The 22,829-nt window shown below is 54.2% G+C and overlaps 9 protein-coding genes across 9 annotated transcripts in view; 3 read left to right on the top strand and 6 right to left on the bottom strand.

The window, feature by feature from the left end:
- Positions 1–210: 210 nt before the first annotated feature.
- ABZ2 (aminodeoxychorismate lyase ABZ2) lies at positions 211–1,272 on the bottom strand (the record flags this gene model as incomplete). Its single annotated transcript, XM_076643918.1, has 4 exons — positions 211–539; positions 631–795; positions 869–941; positions 1,039–1,272. The coding sequence occupies 4 exons, from the start codon at positions 1,270–1,272 to the stop codon at positions 211–213; spliced, it is 801 nt and encodes a 266-aa protein (XP_076492444.1).
- A 63-nt stretch (positions 1,273–1,335) lies between these two features.
- Positions 1,336–2,326, top strand: BDY24DRAFT_403657 (RPEL repeat-containing protein). The gene is made up of 4 exons (XM_076642402.1): positions 1,336–1,654; positions 1,807–1,868; positions 1,962–2,031; positions 2,138–2,326. Exons 1-4 carry the CDS (start codon positions 1,438–1,440, stop codon positions 2,164–2,166), a joined length of 378 nt encoding a protein of 125 aa, XP_076492443.1. The 5' UTR covers positions 1,336–1,437; the 3' UTR covers positions 2,167–2,326.
- A 153-nt stretch (positions 2,327–2,479) lies between these two features.
- On the bottom strand, positions 2,480–3,755 carry BDY24DRAFT_418997 (uncharacterized protein; the record flags this gene model as incomplete). Its single annotated transcript, XM_076643917.1, has 2 exons — positions 2,480–3,292; positions 3,363–3,755. The coding sequence occupies 2 exons, from the start codon at positions 3,753–3,755 to the stop codon at positions 2,480–2,482; spliced, it is 1,206 nt and encodes a 401-aa protein (XP_076492442.1).
- A 247-nt stretch (positions 3,756–4,002) lies between these two features.
- On the bottom strand, positions 4,003–6,576 carry BDY24DRAFT_408114 (uncharacterized protein; the record flags this gene model as incomplete). The annotated part of the gene is made up of 13 exons (XM_076642787.1): positions 4,003–4,088; positions 4,166–4,281; positions 4,349–4,413; positions 4,490–4,653; positions 4,716–4,878; positions 4,941–4,992; positions 5,056–5,223; positions 5,301–5,432; positions 5,499–5,759; positions 5,815–5,878; positions 5,961–6,038; positions 6,141–6,222; positions 6,559–6,576. The coding sequence occupies 13 exons, from the start codon at positions 6,574–6,576 to the stop codon at positions 4,003–4,005; spliced, it is 1,449 nt and encodes a 482-aa protein (XP_076492441.1).
- A 141-nt stretch (positions 6,577–6,717) lies between these two features.
- On the bottom strand, positions 6,718–12,591 carry RGR1 (Rgr1p). The gene is made up of 18 exons (XM_076642401.1): positions 11,839–12,591; positions 11,656–11,747; positions 11,506–11,584; positions 11,219–11,351; positions 10,889–11,101; positions 10,450–10,770; positions 10,224–10,356; positions 9,802–10,138; positions 9,513–9,669; positions 9,223–9,425; positions 9,072–9,150; positions 8,663–8,993; positions 8,520–8,567; positions 8,182–8,437; positions 7,862–8,066; positions 7,718–7,791; positions 7,426–7,632; positions 6,718–7,330 (listed from the first exon to the last, which is right to left on the bottom strand). Exons 1-18 carry the CDS (start codon positions 12,355–12,357, stop codon positions 7,190–7,192), a joined length of 3,528 nt encoding a protein of 1,175 aa, XP_076492440.1. The 5' UTR covers positions 12,358–12,591; the 3' UTR covers positions 6,718–7,189.
- A 61-nt stretch (positions 12,592–12,652) lies between these two features.
- On the top strand, positions 12,653–15,118 carry DST1 (transcription elongation factor DST1; the record flags this gene model as incomplete). Its single annotated transcript, XM_076644889.1, has 12 exons — positions 12,653–12,801; positions 12,889–12,951; positions 13,102–13,151; positions 13,281–13,423; positions 13,583–13,861; positions 13,988–14,077; positions 14,240–14,349; positions 14,436–14,522; positions 14,611–14,703; positions 14,819–14,829; positions 14,985–15,012; positions 15,110–15,118. The coding sequence occupies exons 1-12, from the start codon at positions 12,733–12,735 to the stop codon at positions 15,116–15,118; spliced, it is 1,032 nt and encodes a 343-aa protein (XP_076492439.1). The 5' UTR covers positions 12,653–12,732.
- A 547-nt stretch (positions 15,119–15,665) lies between these two features.
- On the bottom strand, positions 15,666–18,086 carry BDY24DRAFT_356134 (peroxidase; the record flags this gene model as incomplete). Its single annotated transcript, XM_076637796.1, has 12 exons — positions 17,848–18,086; positions 17,756–17,790; positions 17,456–17,595; positions 17,184–17,266; positions 17,032–17,066; positions 16,894–16,911; positions 16,521–16,819; positions 16,334–16,394; positions 16,132–16,244; positions 15,947–16,053; positions 15,814–15,869; positions 15,666–15,712 (listed from the first exon to the last, which is right to left on the bottom strand). The coding sequence occupies exons 1-12, from the start codon at positions 18,015–18,017 to the stop codon at positions 15,666–15,668; spliced, it is 1,164 nt and encodes a 387-aa protein (XP_076492438.1). The 5' UTR covers positions 18,018–18,086.
- Positions 18,087–18,215: 129 nt separating this feature from the next.
- Positions 18,216–21,899, bottom strand: SNU66 (U4/U6-U5 snRNP complex subunit SNU66). Its single transcript, XM_076637970.1, has 12 exons — positions 21,545–21,899; positions 21,414–21,437; positions 21,115–21,314; positions 20,856–20,954; positions 20,520–20,707; positions 20,293–20,419; positions 20,144–20,202; positions 19,789–20,032; positions 19,298–19,701; positions 18,835–19,211; positions 18,539–18,706; positions 18,216–18,454 (listed from the first exon to the last, which is right to left on the bottom strand). The coding sequence occupies exons 1-12, from the start codon at positions 21,721–21,723 to the stop codon at positions 18,409–18,411; spliced, it is 2,115 nt and encodes a 704-aa protein (XP_076492437.1). The 5' UTR covers positions 21,724–21,899; the 3' UTR covers positions 18,216–18,408.
- A 132-nt stretch (positions 21,900–22,031) lies between these two features.
- Positions 22,032–22,829, top strand: part of BDY24DRAFT_372598 (uncharacterized protein) — a gene marked incomplete at both ends in the record, with an annotated part of 1,944 nt that continues 1,146 nt past the window's right edge. Inside the window, 3 exons of the mRNA XM_076638206.1 lie at positions 22,032–22,090; positions 22,170–22,258; positions 22,336–22,742. Coding sequence (XP_076492436.1) covers positions 22,032–22,090; positions 22,170–22,258; positions 22,336–22,742 — 555 coding nt within the window. The remainder of the gene's footprint in view (positions 22,091–22,169; positions 22,259–22,335; positions 22,743–22,829) is intronic.

Below are 22,829 nucleotides of genomic sequence, written 5' to 3'. Positions count from 1 at the left end.
GAGCGCGTGTCTCTCTCCTCCCGCCCTGCCCCTTCCCAGCGCAAAGAAGACCCTGATCTAGCTGGCGACTCGTCCTCGAACCGTCGAGCTGTCGAGACGATTCTTCTAGTCCGACCTCCTCCGATCCAACCCGCCGCTTCGAGCTCGTTTGAACTCCTAGCAGGACTCGAGATACGTTGAGCCTCGTGTGCTGAGGCTACTACATCTCTCCTAGTTCCTCCCAGCTCCTCCAAACTCAACTCGAACCTCCCAAACTCCTCTCAACGCGTTGCAGCAAACGGCTCTCCCTCCTCCTCCCTCCTTCAGCCACTCCCTAGCTTCCTCCAAGGTCACGTCGCCCTGTACGATCTCTCCTCTTCTAAGAAGGTCTTCTCGCATGAGACCAGGGAGGAGAGGTGTCGAGGAGGTAATCCGAGGAGTGATCCAGGTCGAGGAGGAGGGAAGGAGGAAGAGGACGTTGGCGATTGTGGTTTCGGTGAGAAGAGAGCTTGGTGAGGACGTGTAGAGGAGGGTAGATTGAGTCGAGGGGTGCGTTGGGACTGTGACACAACGGCGCAAGGAGGGAGGTAGAGTCAGGGCGGCGAAAAAGTCGACGACAACAGAGAGAGAGAGCGAAGAGGAGGGACGAACGAGTGAGTGACGTGTGCTCGTCGTAGATCTTCCGGTCTGAGGTTTTGAAGAGGAGTAGAGGCACTTGTGAAGGCGTGAAGGTGAGAGGGGAAGGCGATAAGGTGATCTGAGGAAGGGTCGACGAGGGCGAGGGCGGCGAAGAAGGGAGACGGTCGACGAAAGGTGCTGCAAGGAGGAAAGAGTCGCTGGAGTCAGCGGAAAATCTTCAGAGAGAAGTAAGATACGATGATTGACTCACGGAAGGTATCAGGAAGGATCCATGCTTCAGCCTTGAACGAGGGAGGAGAGGAAACGGCGACGGTGACCTTCAACTGAGAGGGAGGGAGGGAAGGAAGACGAAGGTCAACGAGGTCAGCTCTTCAGTCTTTCTTGGGCCTGCATATCTGAAACTACAAGGAGCAAACTCACCCTCAGACCCTTCTTGACTCCCTTCTCTACGATAACCTGCTCGAGAACCCTCCAAACCTCCATCTCCCAGTCGATCTCTTCCTCCTTCGACTCGACGAGCTCACCAAAGTGCTCGACTCCTCCTCTCAGTCGCTGAACATGCAGGTCGAAGAGTGGGATGTCGTTCGTTTTGGCCGAGGGACCGCCTGAGGGGATGTACCTCAGAGTGGTGAAGAGATCCGGAGAAGAGCTCATGGTCGTTGCCGGTCAACAACAACAAAAGAAGCGAAGGTACAAGAGCTGATGGTGGCGGCCGCAGACCTCTTCCCTCCCTTCCTCTCCTTTCTTCCCTCTCCTTCCTCCCTTCCCTCCCTCCCAACCACCACCCTCTCTCTTTTCGACCTCTTCACCTACCCATCCATGACCTCCACCCTCGCCTCCGCTGCTGAAACCGCCAAAGAAGCCTTGAACAGCGTTCTCACTACCGCCATCAACACCGACGAAGCGGCGGATCCTCTCGATCCAGTGACGGGCGCGAGCTCGAAGCACGTCAAGAGTCCTACAGAGGAGAAGCTGGAAGGGTTCTTTGGAAGTCGACCTGATAAGAAGGAGTTGCAGGAGAAGGGGATCTTGAAGGGTGAGTCTGAAGTGGAGCGAGAGGGGGAGAGGGAGGAGGGACGGAGAGGGTGAGATTAAAGAGAGCGGGACGTGGTTGCTTTCGAGGGACTTTCCGTTCCTAACCTTGGATGCTGATGAGCATTCCCTGTGGTGCCTGACGTCTGCTCCTAGACGACAAGGTCTCACCCGCGATTCAAGCTCAAAGGGAGGCTCTCAAACGAGCTCAACTCGAGGTCAGCTCCCCCTTTCCTCCCTCCCTCCCATCTCTCCTCTCTCGACCCTCTTATCACCGTTCCTGACCTCTGATCTCTTCCTCGATTTTTCAGAACACCCTCGATGCGAAGATTAAGGAGAGACCTAAGCCTGAAGAGCTCATCAAGGAAGGAATTCTCTCCAGTGAGTTCGACCTCGAACGATCCTCCTCTCGATCTTGTTGCTCCTCAGTTCGACCTCGACGAAGAAACTGACCCTTGACCTCTATACCCTGTATCGTTCTCCGCAGAGGACGAGGATCCCACTTCTCCCATCTAGTCACTTCATTCTTTCTCGACGCCCTTCGAGCTTCTCAGAGCTCGATCTACCTTCGTCTCGCTCGTTCCCCTTTTTGCTTCATCGCTTTTATGACTCTCGGCCTTTTCTTCTTTTACCTTCTTTTACGACCATCAAGGATCGATGACGATTTCATCCCTTGTTTCTCTCAGTGCTCCTTCGATCAGCTAGTCGACTTAGCGCCCGAGTCGATGGACGACGCGACGCGACTTGAGTTGCCTCGAAGTCGCCTCGCCGGAGCTTAAGCTCTGACTCTGATACATCAGACTCATCGATCGTTTCTGCTAGTGTAGATCTAGAAAATCAGGGCATTCGGCTCCCGTTTCCGTATCTCCTGAATCGCTGCTTCCCTCCCTCCTCGTCCCCTCCGACTCCTGCTTCCTCTCGCTCTCCCGGCACTCGCTCCAGCTCCCACCTCCTTCGCACCCTCCAGCGAAACAACCTCCACCGGGACCCTCAGATAATCCGGATCCGTCCTCCTGATCCCCTTCTCTACGTCCTCAATCTCCCTCCAAGCCTTCACTCGCACAACAACCTTTTTAAGATGCCTGAGCGAAAGGCACCCGAACCTCCCCAATTCGTCCACGATCCGCTCCCTCTCGCCCTTCGAAGTCCTCGGGCTCGTGAGATTGAACGTAATCACGGCGTCCCGGATCGTTTCCGAGTTTTGGAGCACGAACGACATTCGTTCATCCGAGAGGTCGAAGGGGATGCATCGGTCGAGGAGGACCGTTCTGACGTTGGTGAACGCGTCGAGCATGGTTTCTCCGATGACGATACCCAGGTCCAGAGGCATCCAGGTGTCTCCTTTCGAGTAAGGGCCGATGTAGGAGAAGGAGAGGCGGGTGGGGTTGCAGAGGGAGAGGAGATATTCGTAGGCGGGCGCGAAGATCGGGAAGGGGTGAATGTCGAACTTGGGGTCGTTTGCCCGGCATGGGAGGTTGTAGGTGAGATGAAGGTTGGGAGGGAAGTTGGTGGGTGGTTTAAGGAAACGAGATCTCCAGGGGTAGGCGACGTGTCCGACGGAGGGAGGGATGAAGAGATGAAGGGTTTGGATTTGGTCGAGGGAGAGGAAGGGGAGGATTCGAGGGTTCGAGGGAGTTTCGGCCTGCAACAATGAAAGAAATAGTGATCAGCTCGGGAAGAAGATGAGGCGGTGGTAAGATGAGATGACTGACTCTTTTACAGAACAACATCTCGACTCGCTTGGTGCTCTTGAGGACGACCGTCTCGTAGAGGAGCGGAGAGCAGAGTTGAAGGAGGTCGAACGAGGCTCTTGATGCCACGGCGAGGGTTGAAGGGTCCTCGCATTTCTGGAAGATGTTGATGATGACGTCCCAGGGGAGGTCTCTTCGAGGAGGTTGACGAGGAGTAGAGGGAACTCGAAGGTGAGGAGCGAGGTAGCCGGAGGAGCGAGGAGAAGGGGAAGGGGAGGAGGTTTGTTGAGCTCGAAGAAGTCGCTCGTGAAGGATGTCGTTTTCTCTTCGAAGAAAGGTGACCTCTCTTGCGTGTTCGACTCGGAGGTTGTCCATCGCTTCCCGGAGAGCTGCGAGTTGTTGAGCGGGACTCATCTCGAAGTGAGTGCTGGTGGAGGAGAAAGGAAGGAGGGAAGGAGGAAAGTGCGAGCTCGACGAACTTCAACTCGCCGCAGCTTTCTTTCAGCTCAAAGAAAAACAAGGAAGGTATTGTATTGGTCGTTAACGAGAAGGGCCGAAAAGACGGAAGGAGAAGGAGACTAAGGAATCAAGGTTGGAAGGAAAACGGGAAAACAGAAGACGGAACAGAGAAGGAGAAAAAGGAGACGCGTCGTCCGATCAATCAAGCCATCCTCCCCGCTCGAAGTCTCCAGGCCCAAACTCCAGTGACGACCAAGATGATGATCAAGGATTCCACCATGCTTTCTCCTGTAGAAATGAGTGATAAGGTTTGTTCAGCACACTTTTCGGAAGGGAGAGAGAGAGGGGACGAGACGACGACTCACCGAAGACGAAAGCGTGGAAGAACCAAGCTGAATCCTCGTCGATCGCAATTTTGGAGAGAGCGATAGCCCAGGGAAGAGAGTAGGAGAGGTTGGCAAGAAGCGATTGGAGGAGGTACCTAGCAAAACAAGCCAAAGCGAACGCGTGAGATTGGTGAAGTGGATCGAAACGAGGAAAAGACGTACCAAACAGGTCGAGTAGCGAGGAGGACCGTAGCCAGCTGAGTCGATACAGCGTAGCATATGTAGCACTAGGAGTGGAGACAAAAAGAGTTCGAAAGTCAGTGGACGCGTCGGGACGAGGAACGAAAAAGAAAGAAAGGGCACCCAATCAATCGTCCTCCACATCTTCTGAGTCACGACGGCAACTTCTTCGGATCCCGAGAGATAGAAGGCGAAAGGCTTGACGGCTGCGAAGGTCATGATGAGCAGGAGAGGGACCTCGACGGCGAGAGCGATGGCAGCGGATCGAAGAGCGGGAAAGGCGACGACTGAGAAAAACAAGCTCGTCAGCAGGCACCTCGATTTCGAGAGACGAAGAGCCACCACTCACATCGAACGTCTTTCCAGCTTCCACGTTGTCCCACTCTTCCTTCAGCGAGTCTTCGTTCCTTGTAGATTCCCCATCGATGCCCGACGAACGCGTTCGACGTCGCTTCGAGAGCGTAGACGGGAACCATCACGAGGCCCCACCTGATGGTCATCAGGACTCCGTACTGCAAAACGAGAACTTCCCGTCAGGTTCGAAGGTATGAGTCAAGAACGGAAAAGGGCTCACAGCAGTAGCGTAAACGGAACCCAAGGAAACGACGCTATGAATCAGGTAGAGGCTGAACGAAAAAGAAGAACGACGAGTTAGCTTCGGTCGAGCCTCGGTGACATGTCGAACTCACTAGATTGCGTTCCTCACAGCGCTCTCGGCGAAAGTCGAAAGTCCAGGGAAGAAGAGGATGAGGAAGGACCTCCAGGACGGTCGCGTCGATTTCGTTTCGTTCGACTCTCGAGTGAGCTTTCGAGAGAGGTAGAGGTAGTAAAGGAGGCCGACTGCTGCTCCAGTGAGGCTGCAAAGGAAAGGAAAAAGAGAAGTTCAGTTGAGGGATACGAGAGAGAGAAGAAGAAGGGCTGTGGGAGTGCTCACTCGCAAACCAGTCGAATCGTCGCCTGAGTGACGACGGTAGGCTCGAACCCTCCGACTCGGACCTTGGAGATCAACGCAAGATCGAGGAAGATGTTGAGAAGGGTTTTGACCGAGGAGATGGCGAGAGGAACGCTGAAACGAAAGACAAGAAGTGGTCAGCGGCGCGTCGAATCAAAACCAACGAGCTGTTGGACTCACTCGGGTTTGTCGAGACTTCGAGTTCCAATCGAAACAGCAGTCTCCACCAGACTCGCCAACATTCCGAACGAAGACACTCGAACGTACTTGACCGAAGTCGCTCGAACGGGACCTGGGACGAAGCTTCCGACGAAGTTGGGGGCGATGGAGACGAAGATCGTAGAAACAACGAGCCCAGTGAGGGTTTGAACGAGGATGAGCGTGTTGACGAGCGAGAGTCGCTCGTGAAGAGTGTAGGTTGAGTAGTTGGTGATGGTCGACCTGAAGGAGCAAAGTGAGAAGAAGATCGGAGACATGAAACAAAACGGAGTGTGACGCGTCGACTACCCAAGCTGCTCGAGGGAGACCTTCGTTGAATGGCTCGATGGCAGTAGACGCATCTGAAGACGGAGATAAAAAAACAAATCAGTTCAAAAGCTCCCGAAGGGTTCGAGTTCGAGCGAAGACAGCAAAGAGGCTCACACGTGTACGAATCGAGCGTTGCGACGGACAAGGCGTCGACTCCAGCGATCCACATCTTGCTCAAGGTTCCGTAAACAGCTTTGGAGGAAGGGAAGAAAATGTTCCGATCAGCTTTTCCGAGCCTTGGCATTGTCGGAGGGACGCTCAGTGGAGCCGAGGTGAGGCAAGGACGGAGCTCACCAGGCAGAGTGAACGAAGCACAATTGAAGAGAAGTGCTCCCCAATATCTGCTTTTCAGTAACAACCGAAGTTCAGTGAGAGTCTGAGAAACAGGAGAGCTCAAGATACTCACCTCTGTCGACTCCACCAGGGTCTAGCGAGTCCGGGTTCCATCGCGGGAGGAGTTTCAGCTGGTTCGTCGAGGTGAAGAGAATTCGTAGACTTGTTGTCGTCGTCGTCGGTGTGAGGAGCAGAATCAGGAGCTCTGGTCGAAGTTGAAGCTGATCCGAGAGGTTGAATCTCCATCGAAGGGTTTGGTGGGGAAAGGGAAGGTGGGAGTCTGAAGGAAAGAAGTACAGGGCGGAGCAGCTCCTCTTTTCTCCTTGACTTTGAGCGGTTCTGACTCCGCTCTTTTCGCACGCTTGGAAGGGATGCTAACTGCTTCGGAAAGGGCCATAGAGAAGGGAAGGGGTGGATCAAGGGAAGGAAAGCAGGTCAGTAAACCACAAGAGAAGAGCGACTCAACGAGGGAGGAGTCGAAACGCGTCGAACCAAACACGCCTCCCTCCATCGCCTTTCCATCTCTCTTCCCTCTGACTCGAAGACAAAAAAGCGAACATGGTCATTGCAATCATAAAAGTGAACACTCGAAACTCCTCAAGCAGCCCCCAACGCCCTCAAAACCTCTCTATGAAGCTTGGCCATCGTCTCCCTCACCACCTCGACCTCACAAACCAATCCTTCCTCCTCTCCCAGCACCATCACCGGCGGCATCGATCCCCTCTCTGATCCTCCTACATGTTTCCTCTCCTGCGCCAGCTCGTCGGTCGTCCTAGTGATGATCTCGTAGAACTCGTTGATTTGACGGAACCGGGGTCGTCGAGCTGGTTTGCCTTCGGAGGGAGCGGAAGCAGGGAAGGATTGGGAGGAGTCTTGGATGAGGTAGCGAGGAGGGAAGGTGGAGAGGACGAGGTTGAAGGTGAGGCCGTATCTGCGAGGAGAAGAGGAGAAAGAAACGCGTCGTTAGCTTCGATTGATTCGGAAGAGAGGCAGAAGGGATAGATTACGACTCACCGAGTTGCACCCTTCTCGTAGACAAAGCAGAAGCACGAAACTGACTTCGGCCAAAGCTTGATGGTGAGATCCTGCTTCGGAGGAAGTACGAGGACCGAATCGGCTTGTTGGAGAAGAGGGAGGGTCGTTCGAAGGAGCTGAGAGAAGCGGAAACGAAGGGAAGGCGAGATCAGCTTCGACGTTTACGTCCTCTCCTCTTCTTTTCAGGAGCAAGTCAAAAAGTGAAACGTACCTGAATGAAGTCCAACAGACTCCCAGCCTCGTCCGACTCGTTGAGTCGATCTCTGAACAAGCTCGCCATGGCCGAGTGAGGGTTAACTCGTTTCCTCCCGTCCTCTCCTTCGTCCTCGTTCGGGACAACTTCGAAGGTAACGTCGTAGGTGCCTGGTGAGCGACTCTCGAGAGGTGCTGAGCGCCAGCCGATCGAGACAATGAGGCCCTGATAAGAGGAAGAAAGGCGAGAGTTCAGCGGACGGATAGATGAGACGCGACGAGAGGAGATAACAAGGAGAGCAGAGACTTACAGGTGCGTAGACGAACGTCGCCGTCTGAAGATCAAAGTAGGTCATCTTGAGATTAGGATCCTTTGATCGATTGACTTTGAAAAGACGAGTGGCGGTCAGTTCGAGATGCGACGACAACAAAGTTCAAAGCGGAACTCGACTCACTCTCACTCGCAATAACCGCCAACTTCCCAACCCTACTGAACTCCTCCGTCAACGCATCCACACACCCCTCGATGTTCTCGGTAACGAAACTGACGACCGAGGTCGAAGTGTCGATGAGAACGTTCCGACTCGGCGACGACATCTCCTGTTTTCGACCTGCGAGCGAGAGGGTAGGTTGCTGGCGAAGTTTGATGCTTGTGACGACCTGAGGAGTACCAAAAAGAAGAATGGCAGGAGGAAAGTCAGCTCCAGTCTCAATTTGGTGAAGACTCGACGTCGACGCGACGAGACGAGACGTAAAAAAATCGAGTCAAACGCACCTGACACTTCTCCTCCCCCCACCAGTTCCTCACCCTCATCTGAATTTTTGGCAACGCCACATCGACGGCAGCTGGAACGCTCTTGAGCAGATCCCTAGCCTGGACGGAGATGATTGGGACCGACGACTCCATCGGTGACGAAGACGAGTTGAAGGCTCGACCTTTGCCCTTTCGATCCGAAGAGGAGGAGACGAGTTCGTAAGGGATGTGACGAGACTTGAGCTGTTGTTCGACCTTGTAGCTGGCGACTCGAGCGCTGAGGAGAGAGAAGACGAACGGAAGGAGAGTCAGCTTGACGGTTGGGAAACGAGGGAGAGGAAGGGTTCGAGGAAACTCACAGCGAGTAAGAGTAGAGCTCTCGCAGGTCTTCGACGTCGACGTAGAACCTGCACGAAAAAAAGAGACGCGAGCTAGAATCAGCAACGAAGCTCGGACCTACGAGCGAGTGTGCAGAAGAGAAGAATCCAAAGTCTCGACTCACCGATTCCTCTTTTTGTTCGCCTCCCCTCCACTCCCCCTCCCAAACCCAAACCCAACCTCCTGATCCACAAACTTCCTCTTCCCCAGCACGACTCCCACTCCAGCCCTCGCCCTCCTCTCCACCACCTTCGCAGCCAACAGCTTCTCGTCATCCAACCACCCAACGTCCTCAATCACAAGCCACCGGAGTCCGTTCTCGATGACCAGGCGGACGGAGATGAGAGCGAAGCGGAATGTCGCTTGGGTCATGACGGCGACGAAGAAGTGGCTGGGGGTGTCGGGGAGGGGGACGTAGAGGAAGAGACGGGCGCTGGAGCCGAATTTGCTGAGTTCTGAAGGGAAGAGAGGGAAGGGAGGGAGGGTCAGACAGATGAGGACGAGAGGAAGGAAAGCGACGAGAAGATACGAACCTCCAGGCTTGAAGACCAGCTTCCTCAGAGCTGTGAGTCCGAGGTAGTTGAACTTGAGATCGAGGTCGTCGGTGACGGTCTGTGCGAGGAAAAACGAACGCGTCAGTCGATGCTCGTCTCGTTTCTCCTCCTTCCCCAAATGGAAACTCACAGTCAACTTCAACCTAATCAGAATGTCATTCAACGTCGACGGGTCCAGATTCACCGCCTTGGCAGCCTGAACGAGCCTCGTATCGTCCGACGGAATCACATCCCCAGCGTCTCGAATGCTGATCCGACCTGACCGAGGATCCATCGAAACGGTGATGAACTCGTCGCCATGGATTCGAACGAGAAGTTTGGAGGGTTCGTCGTCTGAGAAAGGATCAAGAGGTTAAATGAGTTAGCGGAAGGAAGGGAGAAAAGGAAGAAAGACGAGAAGAAGGAAAGGCCAAAACGAACCCTTCTGCTCCAAAACAATATCCCCACCGGCCAGGTCGTACAGCACCGCCATGGAAGGATGCGTAAAGGTCTTCCTGTAGAGCGCTCGAACGAGTCCGTTGGCGTGCTTGCGAACCATGTCTAGGAGGATCGATTCGAGGTCGAGATTAGATGAGTCCTGAACGAAGGCGAGGCAGAGCGAAAACAGAACCAAGTCAGCATCGAAGAGCTTCAAGGGACGGACTACTCTTGGGTAGATGAGAAGGCGAGCAAGGGGAAAGAATAGAGAAAGGAGGAAGACGCGACTCACCACCTTGAACTCCAACCGAATCTCCTTCGTGCCCTCACTCAGATCGATCCCCGTACTCCACTTCTTATCCGCCTCCCAAACCACACACAGCTCCATCTCCAGCACCCTATCGCTCACTCTCACTGCTCCTCCAGCTGCTCCCTCCGTCACGCTCATCTTCGACTTCACCTCCCCCTCCACCTCGTTCAGAATCCGATTCAGCGTCGTCGCTGCCGACGTCGTTTGTGCTCGATCGATGAGGGAGACGGTGAAGGTTCCTCCCACGGAGATACCGAGTTGAGGAGGAGCGGAAGCGCTGGGTTGGTGAGCGGAGGAGCGAGGGAGGGGACGTTGCCGACTGAGAAACGAAACGAAGGAGGAGAAGAGACGATCAGTAAACGAGGAGACGACAGCATAGAGGATGCTGAGCGAGGAAAACTCACGGCCAATAAGAAATTTTGAACGACTTCCTATCCTTCTCCATTTCGAGGGAGAAACAATCCGCCCAGCCTAAGCTCTTGATCCGTTGAGCTTGTCGGAAGAGGATCTCGAGCTGGTAGCCCAGACTCAGGCTCTCTGCGGCACCCAACCAATAAACACAGACCTTCAGTCAGTCCCTACCTCTCCCACTCTCGTCGCGTCACTCGAAAAACGAAGAACCAAACTCACGAAGCAAGTTGTACACCCTCACCAGCGGCGCGTCCACCACCACCTCCTTCTTCTCCTCCTCCCCACCTTCAACAACCTGAACCTGTTCCCCATCCCCCAACGAGAACTTGAACTTGACGTCTCCTCCCGTGCCGTTCCCTCCGTCGAACGGCGATGAAGCGGCGACGATGTGGGACGCGAGAGGGTCGAACGGTCGATCGGGTAACGATCCTGCTGCTGCTGTTTCCGGCGGTGGTGGTGGAGGTGTTGGTGGGATGAGAAGCATCGAAGCGTAGTGGGCGATCTCGTCGAAGGTTGCTCGGGGTGGCTTTGTTGGGAACTCTGGGAGGGAGGGAAGAGGAAAAAGGAAACGCACCAAACAAGAACGATGAGCACGGCTGCTCACTTCTTTCTCTCGTCCTCGCCTCAAAACAGCCTTCCAGGTACGGCATGAACTCACCCTTGCGAAGCTCCTCATCCGGCCCATCCTCACTCTCGGCCATGTTGAACGAGAACGCCATCTCGACGAGGTACCAGTTCCCTCCCAGCTTCCCCGACTGAACCTTCTCCTTCTTGACCTCCTCGGAATCGAACTCCTCCACCTTCTGGGCTCCCGTGAGCGACAGAGAAGCTTCGAAGAGACCTGGGCAGGAGAAGTAGGCTCGTCCGTCGGCTGAAAACGAGAAACGAAAAAGAAGGAGACGAGAGAAGGTCAGCTCGGTTCGTCTTCTTCCTTCGTTCCGAGGTCACCTCGTTCGTTCTCTCCAACAAGTTGGAAGGCAAAACTCACCTATCCGATAGTTCCTCATCTGAACAGGTACAACCTCCTTGACCTTGAGCCTATAGGCGATGACGTTGTTGAGGTCGAGGAGAGCTCGGAGGATGGATCGATCGGTGAGAGGTGAAGGAGGAAGGAAGTCGGTCTTTTGTTGTGTTGTCGTTTCGCCAGTGATTGATTGGATGAGAGATGAGTTTGGGTGTCAGTACACCTTACGAAGAAGATGAACAGGGTTTCCTTCTCACCACCACCTGAAAAGAGTCAGGCGGTAGGGGAGGAGAGAAGGAGCAGGGATGTACCTGGAAGCGTTGAGGGAGGCGTTGGTATGTTCCGGTTGTGAGGACGTCGAGAGCGGTGAGGAGGTCGGGGTTTCGAAGTCTGCGAACGAAAGAGGATAGTTATAGTCTCAGCTTGAACTAAAGACCGAAGCAAGAAAGAAATAGACTGACCTCGTTCCATCGAGACCTGTTCTCAGGACGGTGAGCTGCTCGATAGCCTCGTCGAACTGCTTGTTCTGCCTCGTCAAGAAAGCGTTGATGTTCTGGAGTTTCGACCCAACGTGTAGATTTATAAGCTCTTGCTCCTCCAGCAACCCACCAGAACCGAGCGACAAGACAGAGAGATGAACTGACCATGCACTTCGCGACCACTTCACTCTCCTTACTCCACCTCACGAGCGCCAGAAGCTTGACGACCTGCCTCCTCGAGTAGAGCGAGAACTGGAAGATCTGCGCTGCCCTAGCCGACTCGTGTAGAGAAGGCAAGACCTCTCCCAACTCGACCAGCCTTTGATAGACGTCCTGGATGACTGCATCCACGACCAAGTTCAAGGGGACGAGGTCGGGGGAAGCGACGTCGGGGAGTTCTCGTTCGAGGATCTCTGAGCTGATCATTTCCCCTTCTCCTATGGGAGGGGAAGGGTAGGAGTGAAGACTCTGTTGCTTGGAGGGAGAAGCGGAGGCTGAAGGGTTGGGTTGAGGTGGAGGTGGAGGTGGAAGGGGAGAGGTGTGGCGGGAGGAGGTTGAAGAAGGTTGGAAGTTTGAAGGGATCGTTAAGGTGATCTTCTTGGTTGTTAAAGTTGATCCTTGAGAGTGAGAAGGTGGAGTTGGAATAGAAGAAGGAGCGACCATCGAAGGAGATCCACGATCCATTCAAGGACGAGGAGGGACGACGAGTGAAGAAGCGATGGAAGGAGGAGGAGGGAGCGAGGGAAGGAGGAGAGCTCAAACGCCTCGTAGCGAGCCTGGCGGGTTGGTGCGAGAGAAGATCCGTATAAACCTGGGTCTTCCTTGGTGTCTATAGTTCGAAGCGAGCCGAGGGTTTCTGGGTGGGTCCCTGCGAGCTGAGGGATGGGAGAAGGAGGGAGGGGAAGTGGGCTCGGGTGTCGTCGTTTGGAGAACGAAGGGATCGATTCCGCCAGCCCTCTTAGGTCGCTTCAAACCCTCAGCATCCACGAAGAATTAAACTTCTTCGTTCCCTTCTCTCGTCTATACCACCAGGAGCGGCTTCCTCTTCTCTCCTAGAACATGAGCTCTACGGAAATCAAAGCTCTCGTGGCCTCTCTTCAGGAGGCGATCTCTGCTGAGAACGAGTCCGTGAGTCCGCTCTCCTCCCTTCCAGTCCTTCAATCCACCGCCTCTTGGCTGATATACACGACTTCCCGCTCTTTGCGAAATCCACAGGACGCTGTTAAAGCTCTTCAAGGTCTCAAAGATCTCGTCAAACCTACAGAGGAGGTTCTCAGGGTACGTTTCCCTCTCTTCTCCTCCCCTCCTTCGCGGACCATCGATCCGACCTCCTCCTCCCTTTCTCGACTATGTCGCGACCCTCTACGCGTTGAATCTCCTCTATAGTACGACGTACTGACTCTCGATGTCTCCTATTTGCGTCTATAGGAAACTCGAGCTGGAGTAGCGGTCGGAAAGCTTCGAAACCACGCTTCTTCGTGAGCTCACTCGTTCCTCCCCTTCTCTTCCTCTTCTTGCGACTCTAGGGACTCCTCTCAGCTCTCGTGTTCCACCATCGAAGATGTAACTGACTCTTTCGTCGTCATCTCTATCTCGTCTCCCCTCAGTGAAATCGGAGCCCTCGCCAAATCCATCGTCAAGATCTGGAAGGACGCCGTCGAGGAGAACAAGAAGAGGAAAGCGTCCTCTTCGACTGGCGACGATGCTGCTCCCAAGCAGAAGAAGTCTAAGAGCGAGAAGGGTAGTGCCGGTGAGTATCTCCCTCTAGACACCTTTTTGCTACGACGAGCGAGGGTTCGTCGAGGAATCGACTTTGCGCCTTCGAAGCTCACCACTTTCCCTTCCTTCCCTCGCTCTCTCTCCCTCCCTCTCCTTCCTTCTTCTCTTCTTCAACGACCACCTCCTTCAGCCGCCTCCTCAACCAACTCTCCCTCCTCCACCCCGGTCCCTTCAACCTCCAACTCCAAACCCTCCTCTTCCGCCTCCTCCTCCCGTCCCATCTCCTCCCTCCCCAAATCCTCCTCCCACAGCGACAGGACCTCCGACTACCCTTCCATCGTCACCCCTTACCCTTCCAGCCCGAGAACGTTCAAAGGAGATGGAGCTCACAAGCCGGGGCTGGGAGACGAGGTCAGGGACAAGTGTGTGATGCTCGTTTATGATGCTTTGGCCGGAGATAGCAATGTTTGTGAGTTCGGATCAAGAGACGACGGAGGAGGAGAAGAGCAGAACTGGGAGTACGGGAAGTGGGAGAGTGGAAGGAAGGAAGGGTAGAGCTGACATGGGTTTGGTGTGCGATTGGGTGCGTTTGTAGCGAAGGAAGTCCTGCTGGAGAAGTCGAAGGGAGTCGAGAAGGGGTTCTTCTCCAACAACGAGAACAAGACGGATAACGCTTATCGTCAGAGTGAGTGCTACCCACCTTCTTCTAATCTATCCAGACCATCTCACTATACTTTCTCAACTTCGTTGGCTCCTCATCTCCTTGCGTTCTCTCTCCGAATTCGTTCGAACTGACGCGTCTCCCCTTTCCTTCCCTTCTTCCCTTTCCGTCTTCGCTCCCTCGCAGAGATCCGAGGAATCTGCATGAACCTTAAAGACAAGGCTAATCCTGGGCTTCGAGATGCCGTCGTTCGAGGAGAGGTCAAGGCTCTGGATCTATCGACGATGTCGAAGGAGGTCGGTCCCTCTCTCTCTCCCTCTTGCTCCCTCTCCGTCATCCTTTTTTCGTTCCTGGCTGACCTTCATCCTCCCGTTTCGCTCAGGACATGGCCTCCCAAACTCTCCAAGCCCTCAACAAGAAGCTGGAAACCGAGAACTTGTTCAACTCGAGAGGAGCGGAACAGATTGCTGTGAGTCGCGCTCTCTCCTTTCCCTCCTCCATTCGTTCGTTCGAAAAGCTCGCTGACGTTTCGATTTGGTGTTTTGGGTGTGTGACAGGCCGAGACGGATCAGTTCAAGTGTGGGAAGTGTGGTCAGAGGAAGACGACCTACTACCAGATGCAGACGAGGAGTGCGGATGAGCCGATGACGGTAAGCGGCCTTCGTTTCGTTTCGACTATCCTTTTCCCTTCCTCTTCACGCTGCTCCTTTGATGATCGACTGACCTCGTCTGCTTCCTCCGTTGTTTTACGCCTCGACTCAACAGACTTTCGTGACGTTCGTCCTCTCTCCTCTCCCTCTCCCTCCCTCTCCCTCCCTCCTCCCTCCCTCCCTCCCTCTCCTCTTCACCCCCTTCCCTTCCCTCGTTTCCGTTCCCTGACTTCCCGCCCTCTTGCTTGTTTTTCGTTTTCGTTTCCGTTCAATTCAACCAGATGTCTAAACTGCAACAACCGATGGAAGGTCAGTCTCTCCCCCTTCTCTTCCCCTTCTCTTTCGCACGAGACGCTCGAAAACTGACGCGTCCGTCCTCTCTTTTTTGTCGTTTTCGTCCTTACAGTTCTCGTGATTCGACTCCCGTGGTAGAGAGAGAGGAACGAACAACGTACCCGCACACCTGCTTTTACGTTTCTACATACACTGGGGTTTTATGACTATGCTTGAACGGTCTTGTTCTGAAATGGGGAGAGGAGAGGAAAGAGACAAGAGAGGAGAAGAGAGGAGGAGCGGACGGCTGATTGAAAGAAGAAACAATCTCGACTTCCCGTTCGACGAAGTTCAGGAGATTTGGGTTGGTCTATAATAGGAGGGAAGCCAGAACATCGATTCGACAGGCGGTCGCGGGAGGAGAAAGCAAGAGCAGGAGGAGGGCGAGCGAGGGAGTTGAGGTCGGCGGGTGTTGGTTTTGGTTTTGGGGGGGATTAGAGAATTGCATTGGATGAATGGGGATGTTTTGGATATTACACAGCCGAGCGTGGGCGTAGAAGCACTGAAAAGATCGTTCACATATCGTAACTCACTGCAAAGCGAACCAGAGACCCAAAAACGAGGATCCAAAACGAGACGCGAAAGGATCCACCTCCTCCGAAAATTGAAGAAGAACCGACACGACGCGTCTAAGCCTCCTGATCGGCGGTAGTCTTGAGCTTCCAGGGTTCCGAGGCTGTCGAGTGACGAGGAAAGAAAAATAAGGCGAGGACATGTCAGCAAAGAGCGAAACGGGAGACGAAGACGCGTCGGGAAAGGACAGAAAAGGTTACTCACCGAACTGAGCAGGAGGAACTCCGAGCTCGAGAAGCTTGTGGAAGACGGCAGCGAATCTGAAAGGGGCAAGAAGAGGGGACGAAGAGATGGTCAGAACGTGTAAGAAAGAGAGGAAGAACGAAATCAAACTCACTCCTTGAAGAACAGCTCCTCGTTCTCAGCGTACTCCTTGGCGACGGGAAGGAAGACCTTGTCCTTGATGAGAGCCATATCGGTGGGGAGCATCATGAGAGACTTGGTCTGAGGAAAAAAAAAGGGGGGGCAGAGAGTTCGTGTCAGCTCGAAGAGGAGGAGAAGACTTGCAAGACGCGAACGAACCTTGACGTCCTCGTACTGCTTAGGCCCAGCCCACTTCTTCCATCCCCACTTCTCGTTCAAAAGGAGCTTGTAGTATTCGTTGTTGAAAGAAGTAGGGGAGAACTGCCAAGGACCTGCGAAGGGAGAGAAAAGGAAGGGAGAGGTGAGCTCGAAGTCGTGGAATCGAGTCTCTCCTTTCGTGTGACGATGGACGAAGACCTACCAGAGAACCCAGATCGATCATCGTGGCATCGTCCAAGAGCGTGAGCACCACTGAGAGCAACCTGATTGATCGCAAAAGGGAGGAGGAAGGAGAAACAAAGGAGTCAGTAAGACGCGTTGGATGTTCGAAGACGGAAAGAGCTGTCTCTTGCTCCGTTTCTACTAGAGCGAAGGAACGATGTACTCACAATCTCCCTATCGTTGAAACCCATTCGGTGGAAGATGACTCGCAGGTGATCCTGGGCTTGACTGGCATCAGGAAGTCGACCGTCGGGAGTCACGTTCGTCTCGAATCCATCGATTCTTCCAGGTCGCCAAGGGACGTAGGGTCCACCGAGCTCCTGAACGGAAGCAACTCCTCCAAGGGTCCAGAGGTCACCGTACGAGATCCAGGGGAACTGCTTCTTGATCTTCTCCATGTGGTCTCGAGCAAAGTTGAGTCCGTTGTTGGCTCCGTGCTTGGCCTCAGGGTCGAATCGCATAGTAGCTTGTAGAGAGGAAGAGGGCGTGGAAGGGTCAGCCGAGGCTTGCGTAGAGATGAGTTGAGAGAGAAAGACGAACCATAGTTGGATCCACCGGCTGGGAGAGAAGGACGAAGAGGAAGAAGGAGAAGAAAGGTCAGCTTCACCGCGCTCGACGACGACTTTCTACCGCATAAAACCTTGGGCGTCTGAAAAATTGACACGCGACGATACTCACTGTTGGTCTCCTTATCGTAGGTTCCAGACGAATGCCTTCAGAGGGTCGAAACGATCAAAAATCGAAGGTCAGCTCAAAGAAAACCAAACAAGAGACGCGTCGAAACTCTGTGTCTCTCCCACTCCCTCTGCCCGATCCGATCCTGAACTTACCACGCAAGTCTCACAAGAACTGGACCGTAACTTCCATCGTCGTAATCTTCAGAGTCGAGGCTCTCAGCAATGGCGTTGTAGACCTACATCCAGCAAACAAAAAGGGAAGAAAATCAGCATGCATGCCTAATCTCGGTAGCACGTCAGCCCGCCTAATCGATCTCCTCCCTCCCTCTTCCTCCCTCGAGCTCTCTCTCTCCCTCTGATCTCCTGTAGGTCCTCTTCAAAGGGGTAGAGAATAGATAGAAGAGGACGTCAGAGGCAAGACTCACCTTCTGGTAATCCTCAATCCCTCGCTTCAATCCAGCCTTCGCCTCGACGACAGCACCGGCTGTCTTGACCGCTGTATCGACCTTCTTGCCTTGCTCCTGGACGGATCCATCTCCAGCAGCGAAGAAGTAGTAGGCAGCACCTGAGAGAGACCATCAACAAACGAAGGCAAGTTTTTGATTAGTAAAAGAGCGAGCGAAGTCCGCGAAAAACGGACGGGGAGATGGGAGGAGGGGAGGGGAGGGGAGGAGACAGAGGGAGGAGGGGAGAGAGAGAGAGAGAGAGAGAGAGAGAGAACGAACCGAGAGCAGCGACTCCGACGGCTCCGATGAAGTAGCTGATGAAGGAGTATCAGCAACCTGTCTGGATGGGAACACAGCGAAGAACGACTCACGGAGTGTTGGAAGCGACAGCTCCAGAGGGGGAGGGAGGAGGAACGACGGGAGGATCGGTAGCGAAGGAACGCTTGTTGAACGTTGATGAACGAGTCTTGAGAGAGCTCTGGATAGGGGATCGAATGGATGTTCGAGCGTTGCGAAGAAGGGTGGTTCGGAAGGCTGACATCTTGAGTGGGAGGGGGGGATGTGGATGGTGGGAGGGAAGAAACAAGAAGGAAAGGAGAGGGAGAGAGAGGGAAGTTCGCTCGCATGCGGGGTCTGGGACCGAGAGGCCATTTCAAGGCCCTTGGATTGGTCAACTGAAACCTCGCAGGAGGAAATCTTTCTCGTCTCCCAATCCTCGAAGATGCAAGCTGAACGGGATGACCAAGGTACCAAGCATCGAGATCGTCCAAAAACAAAGCGTGAAAAACGGCTAAGAAACGAGGGAGAAAGAGAGGAAAGACGCGTCGTCCGCTGGTATCGGAGAGGCTCGCGTCGACGACTGCTGCTTCCCCTCCTCCCAACCCCTCCATTTCCGACCCAGCTAAGCGTAGACCAAAAGGTCCTAGAACGTTCTATTTCCGACCCTTGCCCTTGCCCTTCTGCTCCTCGGGGATCGATCTGAAGAAGAGGGGAGAGGAGGAGTCCGTCAGATCTCGATTCGACGAGCGAGCAGAAAAGACGCGACGAAGAACGAAGACTGACCCCTTGTTTCCAACCGAAAGAACCATATGAGCCTGTCCGACCTTGGCCTGCCTTTCGTTGAAGTTGGCGCTCATCGAGCTGTCTCCCATCGTGACGGACGAGGCCTTCATCTCCTGCTTGATCTTTGCGAGACGTTTGTCGGTCTTGCCCTTTCCGGATCCCTTTCCACTGCGAGGAGCGAAACACGAAAGCAAAGAGAGAAGACGAGGAGGTCAGTTCGAGTTCGAGAAAGGGTGAAGACGAAAACGAAGGAGAGAATCAGAGAGGCAAGAAAAGAAGAACGAAGTCGGACGTACTGGAATTTATGACTGAGAGCCTTCCAAGCCTCCTTCGGTGTAAGGTTCCTTCCGAATTCGTCGTGGTAGACGATCTGAATGTCGGGTTTGTAGTTCTTGTACCGCTCGACGGCATCGGCAGCCTCCCTCTGTTCTCGCATCCTGTTCTCGTACTCCCTCGTCGCCTGATCCTTGTTCCCTCCTCGAGCCTGGATCTTCTCGAGATGAAGCTTGGCTGTTCGTCGACGAGCATCGGCGAGCCACATGTCCTTCTCCTTCTGAACTCGTTCTCGTTCGATGGTCGCTGGATCCGAGGAGGAGATGTTTCCAGTCGATTTGAGCATGGCGAGAGCTCCGGCGAGTCCTCGTCCGAGGGAGACTTCCTGAGCGGTTCCGAGCTGAGAGAGAAGGAAGGGAAGAGTCAGTAGAGAGTTTTGAGGTCGAGGGAAGACACGAAAAACGTAAAAAAAAAAAGTCGACTCACAACCAACTCCTCAGCAGCCTCAGCCTCCCGAAGATCCTTATCCGCCTTGATCCTCATCTCCTCAATCGACAGTCCCAACCTCAAAGCAGTCTCTCCCAACAGATCGTCTCCCTCCTCCTCTTCTTCCTCCGCTCCACCCTCCATATCCACATCTCCGACGAGAGCGTTCAAATCGACGTCCTCCTCCTCCGCCTTGACTGCCGACGAAGACGACGACGAAGCCTCGGGAGCGGTGCTGATCTGGATGACCTTGACGACGGGAGCTTGAGGGATGGCGATGGATCGAACAAACTCGGACGTGTCGTCGAACTGGATCGTTCCGTCCTCGGCGTGAACTTGAGCGGCAGAGGCAGAGGCGAGTTCAACGGCGAGACGAGTGTCTTCCTCGGCTTTTTGCTCGGCGACTGCAATTTCGAGAAGAGAAGGAACGAGAGAACGGTCAGTGACGGCCTCGATAAGTAACGAGTGAGGGTTCGCAGAAAGAGACTCACGTTGTCGGGCGATGTCCTCAGGAGTGAACTTGACGACCTTCTTGGACTTCTTCCTCCTGGCAGCAGCCAAAGCAGCTTGCAGCTCGTCGTCGTCGATAAAATTCTCCGTCGGTGGCGGGGGAGGAGGAGCAGCAACGGCTGAAGAGTCGACCTGCATCGAGTCGGAAGGGAGGGTAGAGGTCGACGCGACGGGAGGTTCCGAGTCGTCGACTTCGGCGACTCGAGTAGAGCGCTTCTTCTTCTTCTGTGATACCGAAGATGAGAGAGAGAGAAAATGTAGGTGGGGTCAGCGAGTGCGTGAGGCTCGAAGAGGAAGGAAAGCAAAGGGCAAAAGAGAGCGACGACATGAACGAACCTTGGGCTTCTTGAATCCAGCTTCTCCCTCCTGAAGATAATCCGACACTTCTCGGGCCTCTGAAAAGGGGAGAAACGGAAGCGAAGAAGAAGGCTCTGGTCAGTTTGAGAGCTTACAGACGAGGAGAACGATGGCGAAGGAAGACTCACTCTCGTAGCTCAACCCTCCCTCCAACAGCGTCCGATTCACGTTCCCCTCCATCTCCTCGTCCTCTCCAAGCCCAGCCCGATCACTCTTCTTCTTCTTAGGAGCAACAGATCCTCCGAGTCGGAATCCCTGGATGAAGAAACGAACCGGATAGGGAAGACAGAGTCAGCTTCGAATCGACGCGTGAAAGAAAGACGCGAGGCAGCGAGAATGAAAGTTGGAAACTCACCAGTTCCTCTCCAGCACCACCCTCCAGATCGACGTCGTACTTGCTGAGAACCTTCTTCTTCATCCCGAGCATGGAAGGGTCGAACTCGTCGTCGTCGTAGCCAGAGTACTCCTTTCGTTTCCTCTTGAGCTCGACGTTCTTCTCGTCGTCCTCGTGTCCGGCGAGATCGACGTTCATGAGTTCGTCCTCTGTGTATAAGTGGATGGACAGAGATGAGAAGTGAGGGATGGTCGAAGAGAGGGGAGAAGAACAGCGAAGGGCCGCGTCAGTGTGGGCTTCGAGACGAAGGGAAGGAAGGAGAAGGAGAGAAGCGACGTGAGAGAGACTTGAACGTACCTTCTCCATCGAGAATCCGACTATCCTTGAGCGTGAGGATGTGCTCTCCCTCCTCGAAGTCATCCATATCGTGCGAGACCTTGATACCGGCGAGGTCCTCTGTTGGTTCGAAAGAAACAAGGGCGAAAGGTCAGCTCGTCTCCTTCTCCCTCCGTTGAAGCTCACATCTCCTCCCTCCTTCCTCCTTCTCTCGCTCCCTCCCCGCCCGTACCCTCCCTTCGCTCAACGGATCAGAAGTTAAGCGAAACAGAGTACTCACTCTCAGTGTACTTGTCCTCAGCTCCCAACCTATCCATCTCCTCCTCCTCCTCCCTCCTCTTGTCCTCGAGCTTCTTTCGCTCCGCCTTGAGCTTCGCCTGTTTCTTGAGGTTCTTGGCCCACGAGGAGGTGTCTCCGGCCGATTCGTCTCCGAGAGTAGCTCCGGTCTGTTTAGCGTTCAGTTCTCGCTTGTTCTTGGCCCTGGGAGGAAGCGAAGGCAAGTAGAGAGACCAAGGTCAGCTCCGAGCAAGTGGGAGGAGGGAAGAAGGGAAAGAGGGGGAAGAGCGGACGAGGACTCACTTTGCGATCTTCTCCTGCAGGATTCTGGTAGAGAAAGCGAAAGAGAAACAAGGTTAGACTCTGTTAAAACCCCCAGCGAGTAACAACGAGAAAGGTACTGAGCTCGAAACGAAGCGGGAAAGGGAACTCACTTTGTCTCTGCGGCCTTCCTGTCCTCCTCCTTCCTCCTCTCCCAGTTGTCCTCCGCTTCCTTGTCCTTGTCGACTTCAGGCTCTTCTCCTTCAACTGTAGGAGCCGCTTCTCCGAGAGGTCGAAGTCCTAGACTGACTCGAACTCGATTCGTTTCCTCGAGCGAGATTGACGATTCCATCCTGAGAGAAGGAAGGGAGGAGAGAGGGTGGGTGGTGGAGAAAGGCGAGCGAACGGGTGATCCTGCTTCGAGTGCTGGGAGGGGAGAGCGGAGGGCTACTCGGGGGGACGGAGAAGGGAAGAGAACGAGAGTGGATGCGTTGTAAGGGGTCGTGAGAGTTGGAGGGAACTCGTGAGCGAAGGAGGAGGGAGGAGACCTCGACGAATTCGAGCTGCCATTTCCTTCTTCTTCTCTACCCTCCATCTTGCCTTTTCGCACTTTCTATCAGCTCGTACATCAAGGTCTGACACTGGGGAAGGATAGATTGCATGCGCTCTTTACCTCGAGCATGGTCTACCTCGGTCGTCGACGTGCGAGCGACGAGAAGGTGAGCTCGACTCGAGATCCTCCTTCCGATCTCCTTCGTTCTTCGCTGACCTCCTTGTACGCTTCTATCTATGTTCTAGACTTCTATCTTCCTCCATCGGTAGCTCCATCCCTTTGGCTACGTTTAGGATTCCAAAACTCGGTCCATCGATATCGACGGAGGAAAAGAGTGAGCTCCAACCGATCTCGATCCTTCTTCTCCGAGCTCACTTCATTTCGTTCTCCCTTGCTTTTTCTCTTGATCAGCCACCGTCGCATCTTCGTCGTCACCTCCTTCGACACCAGTCCAACCTTCTATCCTTTCCGAACCATCCTCATCTCCCTCAAAAGGTCCTTCCCTTTCGTTCCGGATCCCCAAACCACCGCCGCCTTCCCTCGTCCTTCCCTCGAAACCAGCTCCCGCTCCAGCCTTCAAACTCAAACTCCCCATCTCCATCTCTCACATCCCTTTCGTCGCTCGGAAACCTACCTCTCATCCTCCCATGTTCCCTCGTCAAGACGATGCCCTCGCCGTCGATGCTCTCGAACGAGCCAACTGGGTCGCGGTGCCGGGAGGTCGTCGTGGTCCCCTGTTCCGGAAGACCTTCAAGCTGCTAGGAGCAGATTTCAGGTCGGGAGTGATGAGTCGGTTCGCTCGGTATTTGAAGCTCTGGGTGAGTAAGAGTACTAGTTTCAGTTCTCAAAACTTCTTCTTTCCCGTTTTCTAGCCTCTCGCCGTCGTCTCGTCGGTTCCTCCCTTC

The sequence above is a fragment of the Mrakia frigida genome (genome assembly GCF_051309035.1).
Source record: "Mrakia frigida strain ATCC 22029 unplaced genomic scaffold BDY24scaffold_47, whole genome shotgun sequence".
NCBI lineage: Eukaryota > Fungi > Basidiomycota > Tremellomycetes > Cystofilobasidiales > Mrakiaceae > Mrakia > Mrakia frigida.
Note: the sequence above shows the minus strand (reverse complement) of the source record. Positions and strands in the feature narration are given on the sequence as shown.

Excerpts from the sequence above, each read along its gene's own strand:
- BDY24DRAFT_403657 (XM_076642402.1), top strand. The coding sequence starts at position 1,438 with ATGACCTCCACCCTCGCCTCCGCTGCTGAAACCGCCAAAGAAGCCTTG. Across the intron at positions 1,655-1,806 it reads GGAGAAGGGGATCTTGAAGG|ACGACAAGGTCTCACCCGCG; the intron begins GTGAGTCTGAAG and ends GTCTGCTCCTAG. Across the intron at positions 2,032-2,137 it reads CAAGGAAGGAATTCTCTCCA|AGGACGAGGATCCCACTTCT; the intron begins GTGAGTTCGACC and ends CGTTCTCCGCAG.
- RGR1 (XM_076642401.1), bottom strand. The coding sequence starts at position 12,357 with ATGGATCGTGGATCTCCTTCGATGGTCGCTCCTTCTTCTATTCCAACT. Across the intron at positions 10,771-10,888 it reads GGATGAGGAGCTTCGCAAGG|AGTTCCCAACAAAGCCACCC; the intron begins GTGAGTTCATGC and ends CCTCCCTCCCAG. Across the intron at positions 7,792-7,861 it reads GGCGGTTATTGCGAGTGAGA|TCAATCGATCAAAGGATCCT; the intron begins GTGAGTCGAGTT and ends GTCTTTTCAAAG.
- SNU66 (XM_076637970.1), bottom strand. The coding sequence starts at position 21,723 with ATGGAATCGTCAATCTCGCTCGAGGAAACGAATCGAGTTCGAGTCAGT. Across the intron at positions 20,955-21,114 it reads TGAGGACAAGTACACTGAGA|AGGACCTCGCCGGTATCAAG; the intron begins GTGAGTACTCTG and ends TCGAACCAACAG. Across the intron at positions 19,702-19,788 it reads TGAGGACATCGCCCGACAAC|TCGCCGAGCAAAAAGCCGAG; the intron begins GTGAGTCTCTTT and ends TCGAAATTGCAG.